Source organism: Lonchura striata, chromosome 10 (assembly GCF_046129695.1).
Source record: "Lonchura striata isolate bLonStr1 chromosome 10, bLonStr1.mat, whole genome shotgun sequence".
NCBI lineage: Eukaryota > Metazoa > Chordata > Aves > Passeriformes > Estrildidae > Lonchura > Lonchura striata.
The window spans coordinates 15,163,774-15,177,080 of record NC_134612.1 but is presented as its reverse complement, the minus strand read 5'-3'; the positions used below and the strand labels follow the sequence as shown (position 1 = coordinate 15,177,080).

Sequence of the window (13,307 nt, the reverse complement as noted above, 5' to 3'; positions counted from 1 at the left end):
CATTCCTACAGTAAAAATGTGTGTTACACCCAAAAGTTTCACGAAGATTCACACCAAATCAAAATTATTTTGAATAATTTTGAATTTATTTTGCAAGAGCAAATTGTTAGATTATTAGCTACTAAAAACTAGAAATACTATTACAAGTAGTAAAGAAAAAGTCTTCAAGCTTGACACCATCATTATTTGTCTCCAGCTCTCTGCAGTCAACTCACAGCTGTAGGAAAAAAGGTTGTATTCAAAAAGCAGTTAAGGAGGTAAACAAATGCCACCTGCCTGCCATGTGAAAACACAGATAAAAATAATTTAAAACATTTAGACAAATGCAAAGGAAAGAAGACTTTATACAGATGAAAACCAAAAATAAGCCACTCTCAAAATAATAGCAAAGAAATAACAAAAGTTTCCAAAGGTGAGGAAACCAACGAACAATTATTAAGGAGTTGAAAAGAAGCTACGTATCATTTTTTGTATACATGCACAAAGCATGACAAAACACAGGATAAATTTTACAGACAGTGAAGGATATATATATATACATATACCTGGCTGCTGTGCCACAGATTACCAAGCAGCATGGATTTTAAACCTCTAAAGCAGAGTATCCAGATGTCCCCACAGCAAGAGAGCCGTTGTGGCCACAGGCTCTCGGGGCAGAATGACCAAGGGCCGGCTTTGATCTCCCGTGAAAGCCGAAGGAGTTTGCCGCAGCTCCCGGGCTGAGTCACAGGGCGCAGCGAGGGCCAGCCAGGAGGGAATTGCACAAGGAAGGCCCAGCCCGGGAAGGAGCGGGTTCAGCTGAGTTCAGCTGCCCGGGGCTGCTTTGCTCCAGCCTGGCCTCCGAGGCCAGCTGGGAGCTCCACCTGGATCCCTTCCCTCTGCAGAGCAGGGGCTTGGTGGACCACTGACACTTCCCAGCTGCGAACTTTAAAACAAAACCGAAACACACGGTCTGATGTTTCTGAGAATAAACATTGTTGAATTACAAACTTACCTTGTCAAGTTTCAGTTCCAGCTCCGTCACATCTCCTTCTACCTCTTCTAAAGCTGCCCTGCATGCATAAAAGAGGTTTTCCTTTAAAATTTTAAGCAAAAATATTCTGAATCTGGGGAGAAGGGGCAGACACACATTCATTTAACTCATTTATTGCTGTGACAATACTTAAATTTCACCTATAAAACAGCACAGATTTTAAAGAACCACAAGAATTGCAGGAAATTTTATGGTATAAAGAAGAAAAACTACATCACTGCTAAAATGTTGCCTATTGATAAAGATTTGAGATCAAATTTTATTAATCCTAATATTTGTCACACCAAAATAGGTTTCTTTGTTCTTGTATAGACAAGTCTATATGTTTGAAGCTAACAACAAAGGAAAGAAACTGAAAGTTGGAGGGAATTTTCTTAACTCTTTTGGTGACCTCCTGGCTCAAACCTGCAAATAGGGCAGCTATTTCATAAATAACCTTGCAATGAGATTAGAAAAAAACAACACTTTCCATGGGTCAATTAACCTGCAGGGAGTTTGGATGGCACACTTGATTAGATCATTTACCTCTGGTCAAATTTTCCAGGCCAGTCAAATTTAACTTGCCAGTAAAAGCTGCTTTCATGGAGCATTGCTAAAGTTGCTAAAGCACAATTTTTTTCTTTTTTTTTGCTTCTAAGCTCATGTTTCTTTGTACGCCTCCTTCATTATTGCTACCTGAAAAAACAGGAGACTGAGGATGGATGACTCTTTGTTCTGAGTCTATGAACATTGCTGCTTCATCAGGCTGTTGCCTTGAGAGCCAAATGGACTCATTTCTGGCAAGGAGAGCCCCTGGTGCCATCACAGGGTGCCCATTCTTTCAGTCATTCCAGCATAACTGTTCATGGAGCCACACTGTTTACCAGTAGTAGCCTGCCTTGGGGAAAAAAAAGTAATAGGAAGTTTTCTGAAATGTTTTTTGGAAAATTGGATCAGACATTTCACATCTCGGTCCTACAGAAAAACCCAGCTCTTCCTGGAAAAAATTATATAGGCAGGGAAGAATGATTTGGAGCAGGAAATTCTTAAGCCAACTTTATACCACTGAGGAGAAACTACACACAACCACAGCTTTACTGTCTCTTGCTAATTCCATTCTAGTTCACATGAGTACAAGCCAAGAACACACACAAAAAAAAAAAAAAAAAAAAAAAAAAAAAAAAAAAGACTGGATCAGGCCCCAAGTTCAGGAAAAGCAGTTTTTTTTATAAGAACAGTTCTGAAAAACGCTGCCAATTGCTTGCAGATCTTGAACACTGAACATAACATTCCCAATTTTTGCAGATTTCACTACACATAGTTGCATTCCAGCTCTTGTACCTCAATGCATTCCCACAGTTATGTCCTACGTTTTATATCCAAGCAATCCCTGCAGCTATATTTTGGCTTTTCCCTCTTAGCTAGCTTCAGACCATGAAGGATTTCAGGCAACATCAATTTCTCATTTAGTTTCTTTATTTTCTTTCATAATTGATTCATTTCCACTTAAGTCTCTAGTTAATCTTGTTTCAGAAAGCATTAAAGAGAATTAAAAAATAACAAAACCCAAAGGAAGGAAAAGCATCTCAATATTTAGACTGCAATTTTGTATTAGTTTGTTTATAACCACAGTGCAACAAATTTTTATTTGTTTTTTTGGCATTAACATAAAAGCACAATTAAGTAGCTTGTTTACAGAACTGCAGCAAGATCTGATAAGAGTATTATTTTTTTGTGTCTTTAACTCCTGAAGAGTTCTAGCTCCACAGGACTTAATGAGCTAAAAATCTAAGATTCAAAACGAACAGAGATAAAGGCAGTTAGAGCAGGCAGAATAAAGACAACACATCTGTTCAGTAATTAAACCTCTATTCCAAGAGGCAAATTTTAAGACAGAATAAGCTCAAATGGAAGTACCAGCAGAACATTTAGAAACTGAAACAATGAAGGGTAGATCAAGCAAAAAGAAGTATAAAGCAAAGCAGATAGGGGTATCATAAGAGAAAGGAAAGATACATCCCACCACCACCCAATTTATTGCAGCTCTCTGAAATGCCACAGGCCCCTGAGGCACCAGCCTGATTCTCTGGCCTGTTTCCCACCACTGCCATATGATAGAGGGCATATCTGGGCCCTACATCTGGATACAGATTGAACAGCTGTAGGGTTCCAGGCAAACTCCACTTTAATTCTTTGTTTCTTTGCACAGAAATGATTACTGTTTCCACCACATAAAATCTTAGAAGTTATTATCATGCAAACATATTTACAGATATTAGTCCAAAACTGGATTGCAATCACCAAAACATGGAGAGGATGTCCTCAGACTATCAGAATATAGTATATACATCCAATTATGTACCCCCTAGTCACAAAAATTGTCTTCATGTCTTCATCCTGGGTTAGCAATACAGGATACATGAAAAACAGCTGATCTGAACCGTGCAATGTTAATGCTACCCTTGTTTTATTTAATTTAATACTTTTTGAAGCCACAGAATGCAAACGTGCATTTCTCTCTGAAACATCTGTGTCAGGCACAAAGTTCACAGAAAACTGTCCTAATTCTGAGTAAATGTCATGTCCACAGCCAAGCCCCACTGTCCAGCTATAAACACAGGAAGTGGTGGTGAAACAGCTGAGGATCAAGTACCAGACCTGACATGTAACAAAACTGTTGCTCCCTAGTGAAGTGGGAGCTGGGAGCAAGGTTTGAGTCACAGTGATCTCAGCCAGAAGGCTCCAGCAATAGGAATAAGGATCAAATCAGGTCCAGTTTATGAGTCAAACATCTGTGGCTTCCCAAGATGTTCAAATCCTGCATGGCAACGCACAAAACCAGAACAGCTGCTTAAGGGTGGAGGACAACTTTTACAAATGAGCAGTGTCCCATACTCTTCATGCTCTGTAATGAGGACTGTCAGGAATGTGTTTCTTTGCTGTGACTTCTCTCCTCCACCACCTCCCTAAAACACAGTTCAGTTTGCTAGATACAGTTTCCTGCACAGCTGCAGTGCAGGAGGAATACAGGAGATAATGGAAGAAAACTCAAGAGCTGACTTTGCAGCCTTTTTGAATGAGGATCATTTAATCAGTTACCCAGCCCAGCATATGTGAAGGACAGCTGAACCCTGACATCCATCACAGCACTCCCTTTAAGCAACCAGTGAAAGACTTTCTTCCAGGTTAAGGTACAACGAGAATCCCAGGAACCAAACAGATTGAAGATGGATAAACTCTCCTCTGAAAAAAGAATGGATCACTCTTAGACCAGAAGCTGCAGACACAAGCTAAGGAAATGATTTATGCTGGAGTAATCCACTGCACACTGCTGACCAGAACACCACACACACCATGGCCATTGACAGGGGTCTGCAGGGCCTGCTTACTCTCACAGAACAGTGGTGATCACCATTGCTTTTAAATTTAGCTCCTCTTCAAACAAAATGTGTCATTGAAGCCACACCCTGCCTTTAGTCTTTTGCTCATTCATTCATCATATTCTATCCTGCATTTTCAGACTGTGTTCCTGAAAATGAGGAGGCTGGAATCAGTTGCTGAAAAACAACAAACTGGAGAGGTCAAAGGTGCTATGGACAACTAACTAATAATTATTAATTCTAGAAAGAATACATCACTATTAAAAATATTCAGAATAATAAAAGCCCAACAATAAAATATCTTCTGATAGTGTGTGCTTATGTGTTTATTGTTTTGATTCATTTATTGAATATACTTTCAGAAGAACAGGAACAAGTCACAAAATCAATTGCTATTCATTCTGAGGCTTTTGAATGCATTCATGTATTTGGACTCATGACATGGAAATACCACTGCAGTTTCAATGGCACTAGTTCTAAAGTCTTGTCCTCAAATCTTAGAAAGACACAGCTCTCTTACTTGCACATATTCTATGCAGAACAGCTCCTTAATGCACAACTTAGACTTCACTAGAGATGACATCCTTTCAGCCAACATCCACTACACCTTCAAGACAGCTTGAAAAAGAAAAGGTACTGAGTGTAAAAACCTGGAAATTAGATATGTAGTTGCAAGATAAGAATATGAACCTGATGATTTACATTAATGTCTCCTCCTCTATGTCAGAGCCTGTCAGGTGACAGATAGCAAAAAGGACAGTAGGCATTAATCAGAGGATAGACTATGCCTGTAGTGTGATGCAAAGGCAAATTAAAATGCAGAAGATGCTACACTTGCTCACCTGCTTGGTCTGGTTTGTCTCTTCCTCTGCCCCCACCTCCCTTTTCTCCCAGAGCAGTTGCACCTTGGGGTCACCCTTCAGATGCAAAGCAACTGCTCACAGACGAGTTCAGAAACAGCCACAGACAGACTGCTGAGGGCAGCCTCAGGCCAGGAGAACACACCACTGTGACTAATGCCACTGGACACTGCCACTTTTGACTGCTCACCAAGGGCCATTTGCTGGTCACCAGGTTGCCAAGGTCCCTGTCCACCAGCACAGCCACGCAGGGCTGTTACTTTTGAGAGGAAGTCTTCACATTTGTCTGGGATAAACTTAAGGAGCTTTCTACCTGTGCTTTCCCTTATCTTGCTGAGGTCCTGCTGGATGGCAGACCTACCCTTCAGCTTCTCAGAGTTCCCTCCAATCACTGTCTACTTCATTTCCTTCATATATAGTGACATATACAAAGGTGTCTGGAGGCACATTAACCAGCTTGCCAAGAAGGAATACAGTTGGTGCATGTGTTATGGCATCAGAAACCAGAGACTAAAAAAGAAACATGACGTATTGAGGGACAAAGAAAGCATACATGGAACATTTGGATAACAGCATGGCTAGAGATAAGAATGAGTTTTACAACTTATGGGATGTGCCATAACCATTAATATGGTCTGAAGAAAGAACAGTGTTGCAGCCTGTCATAAAGCCCATTGAAGTCACGGTTTGGCACTGCAGAGCTTTTCCCCCACTGGCACAGAGCCCCTCCATACTGAGGAACAGATGATGAACTCTCCCTGACACACCCAGCTAAAATTCCTCATTCATGTTAGTACTCCATTATTAATTCTTCAGTCATTGCCACAAAACATTTTATCAATAGCTTGGAAAAACTTCCACGTGCCCTACAAGAACAATAGGGCTTTTAATCAGAAAGTTGAACCCCCACCCTGAAATCCCAGAAATTGTCTTTGAGCTTGGGGGGATTGAAATATGGAAATACATGAACAGAAGATTATGATGTTGATGAATAAGCCAAGTTTTCAGGTACATAGCAAGCATTATCTGCATTTCAAATTTCCCTGGAGACACAGGAACCAAATCCTCAATATTAAAAGGACCATTCTTCTACGGCTCTCAAGTCAGATTTCTCTTATAAAATAATCAAATTAAATAAAGCAAGGGCATTTACTGAATTCATAAAATTATTAAAGCAAAAGTCTGCTTGTAGATACCACTGCATCTACAAGGTTTTGTTTCTTCTCAATAATTCATATGGTCTGATATAACAAATAGGACAAATCCTTTAAATATGTGCACTTCATTTAATTTGTTCTTTACTGCTAGACTACACACAGCTCAAAGATAATGAACATTATAAACAAATCAATCTTCAAAAAGGAACAAGTTGTATTGCCCTTAACATATATGTCTGGAAGCCAAACTCATTACTACTAAACCTGCACTAGCATATAACAGTCTATATGATCCAGTCTATCACACACAGACTATAAGGACCTCTGTGCTACCTGCTGGGCCTAAATTTTTCAACTTTTCCTCTCAATACTCTTTTGCAGTAAATTGTCAGAAATGCCTAACAGTGCTATTTTCCCAATGGTTTCTCCTAATATTCCTCTCCTAAGCTTTTTCTACCCCAGGAGAGCCTGACAGTAAGCCTAAGTAGGAAATCAGCAACCTGTTTCCTCCACAAGAAGTCTGAGAAGCAGGATTTTCTTCATCTTTCAGTTTCAGTGCTTTGTTCATCAGGAGACAGCTGTTAACAAGATGGGGGCACAATGGTGACCATGAAAGCTTCATGGAAAATAAATTGATTACACTGCAAGTTGGGAAGAGTGCAACACATCACAATACATGTCCTGCACAACTTTTGACTAGTGATTCCAACATCCAAGATAGGGTCAAAAGCTTTTTAGGAGGACATACTACCAGATAAGGAAGAAGGACTACAGTATCAAGATCTTGCAACAAAAAAAAAAAAAAAAAAAAGGCAGCAGAGAGAAGCTCAAGAACTGATGGTGTTGTACAGAAAAACCTTGCTGCTGAAAATCTGCCAACATCACAGAGCTGCTTTAATCTTTTAAATCTCAGCAACTACCCAGGATCTTGAACACAGAAGCAGCAGATGGAATGAAGGATTTCAACATTTGAAAACTCAAGTATGTAGTAAGGTCAGGAAGTGGAAGCATAAATATAACCATCAAGCAACCAACTGCAAAAGATACAAGATAGGACATCTAACGAATACACCCTGTTAGCCTCAAGATCTGGAGTTACCAGTCAGATGCTAAGGAGTCCTGTCAAAGTCCTTTATAAAAGCTGTAAGTAATAACAGTCTGAAGAACAGTGAAGATACTAATCCCTGATTTGGAAAGACACCCCTTATGTACCTCACCTGCAGCCAATGCAGAAAGAGTAAATGTCACTACACAGCCCCAGCATAGCATTCTCAGGATCAATATGCTCAGAACTGATACAGCAGCACTTCACCACCAACACAGGAAACCCCAAGCAAAGTACAGGCAACTGAAGGTCTGAGTACTGTCCAATGAAACAAAAGGATATCATACAATCTTAACATGAATCTTGTGTTTGCTTTGATTTCAGAATAATTAGGTAATATCTGTCCCTTTCTTTCTGTAACTCCCTTAGTTGCTAATTTAAACCTTATGCCATAGTTAGAGGGGCACTGCTGTGTACAAAGCAGCATAACCTGGCAAAGTCTGTGTAACCAGAGCTCACTCACCATGTTTCAGAAGAGCTGACAACCATTAGCTGTCTACAATTCCAGTTTTATCAGGTGGATCTTCTTTACTGAAACCTGAGGGAAGCTTCAGATTTGCTACGAAGACTGAGTCCTCAGCAAGCATTTACCCTTTTTGCCCATTTCAGAAGTTGAATATTTCAGCACAAATGCTCTATTTGACAGCCAGAGAGAAGGCTGCAGCTTTGTTCTAATACACAAATCCTGAACCTGAATTTTTTATTTAGCTATTAGGTGAATATACTTATATGGATATCACATTCAGTAACCTGAAGTACATTTTACATGTAAATTTAAGAGTTTTATTGTGCAGTTTTAACGTTCCCACATACTGCAAAAAGCAGTTTGTTTGCCCTTTATGCCTTTGCACTGAAGCAGCCAGTCAAACAAATTCAATCTCAAACCAAAAGAGTGCATAAGCATTAGAGCAGGACAACAGAGAAATGTGGTGGATTCATGTTTTTCTCAAATTTACTGTTCTCAAATTTGGAAAGGCCAGTTGCCTTTCCTTCTCATCCATTTCAAATGATGATAAACTATTAAAAAAAAAGCATTTGGAACTTTATAATATAAAAACTACAAAATGCATGCAGTACACCCACAGCCCTGGAACTTCTCTGGGTACATTTAGTATCTTTTCTCCCACTACTTTTAGTCATCAAGAGATTTTAAAGACCCTAGGATTTCATTCATCTACCAAAGCTAACTGCAGGTAAGCTGTTTTTCAACCACACAGAAGCTTACCTATCCTTTAATTATCACATGTTAAAGGTTTTTCATTTCAAATCAACTGCAAATATTTTCAAACAAAATCTTGCAAGATTGGTATTTACAATACAGTGGATATTTTGTAATAGTAGGCACAGTCAATGCTTCCTCTTGTCATTTTTCATCATTCTTTTTGGGACAAATCAAGTAGGATAGAATAAATAGGCAGATACATTCTTCAAAATCAGACACTTGATAAAAGAAATTAAATTAAATTAATATTTTAAAAGATCATTCTTCACAAACTGGAGATTGTTCTCAAGAATAAACCTGTAGATTCTTTTGAGGAATAATCTCACAGAGTGGGTGTGTAAATGTGTGTAGTCTTTTTAAAGAGAGTCCAATTTAGCAACACACAAATTCAGCCAGAAGCTGCATGCTCAATGAAGCATCAGATTCCTCAGTCATCCTGAACATTTTTTATCCTTAACAGCAACCCTGTCTGGCAAAGCCAATGCAAGTGTTCCATTATTGCTGTGGGCCCTATCTGATCAAACACTGGTATCTATGCACAGATACCCAAATTAGTCAACTAAAGCACCTTTGGAAATGACAGAGCAGAAACAAGTGATTTCCAGGGCACAGGTCACCTTATCCTGACACATATGGTTAAAACAAAGCAAGAGCTGCTTGGGATCAAATCTTAATCAAGATCAGTAGTTGTAAGGAGCCTAAACCTAAGATCTGGCTTAAGAGGAGGGATGGTACACAGCAGATGAGATGCATTCTTCTTTTCCTGTTTAAGGAAGGGGCCTAGGTCATTATTTACTAAACACTTTCTATAGATAGGAACTCCAACATACATGAATGGTACATGAAGTCTAGGAAGGATATAAGCCACATTTCCAGCTGGCCCATGAGTCTTTACAGTGCCTTTGCTAGTGCCAGTTAAGAACACAAGGCTCAACACTGCTGCACTTACATTACTTTTCTTCTTCATCCATTAGTTTTTATTTGGGTTATCTTAAACCAAAAGCATAATAAAAACAACATGTTTTACAGAACCAATAGCATTGTTATAACACCACACGTTCTTTACATTGAAGTTTATCACAAGAATCCAGTCAAATGCTGAGTCTGATTACTTACACAAAATACTCAAAACAAAAACCCCACACAAACTACATCTTTTTAAGTCAAAAATTACCAACATTCAGACACCCATTATTGCCCACTGACCAGTGGCTTGAGCAGCAAGGGAATGATTGGAGATCTGGAACCTAAGAAGGCATCAGAGGGTGGGACTTCCAGCACAGACTCACACCAGCCACCACCTCTGCCAAGCAGAGGGATCCCTGTCTGATGCAGGACAGGGACAGAAGGGGCTCTGTGTCTCCCTGGGTAGAGCCCACAGGAGCAGAAACCCAAACCCCATATCCCAGGTCATATTGCACATCTCTTTTTTGGCAGACAGAAGGGACAACATTCATGGTCAGAACTCTGAATATAACACACTTTTCCTTTGTTCCAAAGGATTGAATTCAAATTTCCGTCTACAACACATCATTCTAAATACCAGGACACTAAAATCTGTTACGTGATCTCCAGCATTACATAAGTTATCCATATTTTTAACAATAACTACAAGATCACTAAAAATTGAAGACTAGAACATTTCAAATGCAAAGAAATGCGTGTTTGATATGCATGTGTTCCTACTTAACATCTGGCAAGAAGAAAGATGGAAATCTGCAATTGTCTTGCATAGAATATGGTTTTTTAAATTTTAGCAGGCAGAAGACATTTCACTACATGTGACAACTTCAATTTTTTGGTATTATATCCAACTTAGAAACCTCAAATTCACACCATGCAAATTCTCACTAGCCCTTTATGTTTATCAAGAAAAAAATAAACAGAGGTCTTCCTTTAACAAAGGAAGTTTGTCATCCTTTAGATGACAAACTCATGAAATGAAAAGGTAGTTTGTGCATGTGCACCTACTGTCAGATTCTTGTCCAAAACCACAATACAACTATTTCACTGCCCATTAATATTGAAATGTGAACTACAAAAGTTATCCAAGGGTATTGTGCCTGAATACTACAGTCTTAAAATATCAAATAGATTAACTTAAAACATCAAAAAGGAATCCTGATTTGCAGAAAGACTCATGCTACTAGTATGCCACTTACTTGTTTAAGTTTACCAGTCATCTGACAGGTATCTGCTCTGTTCAAAATATCCTCTCATTCATAAAGGGAACTTGAAGGAACTATTTTGCAACAAATTATTTTCTTAGTCTGTCATTGTATCTAGTCAATATGAAAATGTATACATGAGACCACTCCATAAATCAGATTTCTCTTCACACAGTCAGTGCATCATAACTACAACTAATTTACTCTAGGTCTGAGGCTTGGCTACTTCTGATATTCATAAAGTAAATATTAACCATAAAATCATTATTCTGCCACGTACACAATGAATCCTCTTGAAAATATTATCAGGAAGGCAAAACAATGTTTGAGTCTTCTGGACTGCTTAAAATTGTCCAGTTTATGATCATAATGATATAATCTACTATTTCTTATGTTCATAATCTAATCTTTAAGTCATGTGAAAGAGTGACAACAAAACCAGGATTTACATTGCATCACACAGAAGTATGGAAAACTCCTGCATGTATTAAAATAACATTACAGTCCAACACTAATCTGCATGTCCTCCCCATGGTGTTCCATTGCAGATAGCAACTTCAGCCCTTGCTTTTGTTACAAATCTGCCACTTGCAAAAGGCAAAGCATCTAAACTGCCGCCTAAACTCACAGGAATATCTAAACCCCAAAATAGCAGTATCTACTTACAGAGATCAAAAATGCATTTTCACAGTTTAAACTTCTACACATGTTCATAAAATGAATTCTGCATGTACAAATGAGAGGCAAAAAAAAAAAAAAAACCAACACCCAAACCCTGAATTACTCGGAATTTATTCTTCTATTTCCTGCCTATGTAAACATGATATTTCTGCATTTGTATCACCTTGAGATAGTAAACAAATTCAGGCAGCAAGGTCTGCATCAAGATTAAGACAAAGAGTTCTTGTCTGCAAACTGTAATTTCTGTTGCCAATGGAAATTAGATGTTTTCCTTTCCTTTTTTCTCACAAAACAGGTTATAAGAACAAAGCTTGCTTTGGGAAATTTTTAGAACTATTTACTCTACTAAAAGTTAGCAATAATTCAAGCCATATTGTTCACTGCACAAAGTAAGAACTGGAAAAATGCTGACTAAATAATGTGGTTCTGAGTACAAGGTTGTCAAGAAGCTAAGCCTCAAAAAAGATCACAGGACGCTGCAAACATTGCTGAAATCAGCACCTTTGCTATTCAGAGGCCAACAGTTTCACAGATATGTACAGTGAAAAAACAGAGCCACCAAAAAGTCCATCTAACCCAAGACAGAGATTTCTATTTTATAGTTGCCACCTTCCCAATGAATATTCTATTGACTGATCTTCTTTTCCAGAGATTTTAACATTACTATTCCTCCCCTCCCAAAAAATATAAAACTACCATCTCCATAACTTTGGTTTCTTAATGCAATTACATGAGACGTGCTTAGCCAACATAAAGGAGACACTCCAGGCTAAAGAACCAAACCACTTCAAATCTATATTTAAAAATTGAAAGGCCATAAGGACTTGTATAATTACAGTTCCATTGCACACACACATAAATAAGCTGTCCTCTAATTCTGCAAGTACTCATTAAAGATCAGTTGTACAGGCTTAATTAACATCAGTTCTTCAGCAGCCATCCTGCTGCTTTGCTACAGCAATGTCATGGTAATGTGCAGATTTTGTCACTACTTTCACTGTAAGGTCTCTTCTCACAGTTGGGGTTTTTTTAAATATTTCCTTATAAAAATGTAAAAAGACCAAAACTGAGGAAGTTAAAATGTTAAGTTCCTATTAGCAATTTGAGATACAGTTAAGATTTTTAAAGATTTTATAGTTTGCTCTTGCTAATATAAATCATAATTAAACAATAAAGAAAAATATTCAGCATTAATAACCCTATCCTTTGTTATGCATAACTGTGCCAGCCAATTTTTTGTTCTTTATTATAAATAACAAAAATACATTTTATTATAAAAATGTAAGTGCACTAACCAAATGAAGACATCCTGATTTCAGGACATTTCTCTAATCACCATTGAGAAGGATTATTAACAATTTACTACTAAGTTTTTTCAGATATTTCAGTGTGAGAGATTTTTCAGAGATGTATTTGAGAGTGATCTTTAATGAACCTTTTTCATTCTTGAATTATTTCCCTCAAAAAAAAATGCTCTAACATTGCACACTATGCTCAAATACATCCCCCTTTCTTAAGGTCAATCATTTTCTTAATGTACATTTGAAAGACATAGTTACAGATTTAAAAATAAATCCATTGACTATAGTCTGAGTAGAACAAGACAGTCACTGCAATCTCCACAAAAGTGCAGAATTAGAAACCTAGAATCAGTTTAACTGAATTTAACTCCACCAGACTCTCAACAGCATAAACAGGGATGTTGTACACGTGTAACTTACT

General features: G+C 38.1%; 1 protein-coding gene across 2 annotated transcripts in view; it reads right to left on the bottom strand.

The window, feature by feature from the left end:
* The window catches only part of ACAP2 (ArfGAP with coiled-coil, ankyrin repeat and PH domains 2), a 63,640-nt gene that overhangs the window by 45,533 nt on the left and 4,800 nt on the right, over positions 1 to 13,307 (bottom strand). For both annotated transcript variants that reach the window (XM_077785679.1, XM_021536877.2), the window contains exon 2: positions 995 to 1,052. In XM_077785679.1, the coding sequence (XP_077641805.1) occupies positions 995 to 1,052 (58 nt within the window). The remainder of the gene's footprint in view (positions 1 to 994; positions 1,053 to 13,307) is intronic.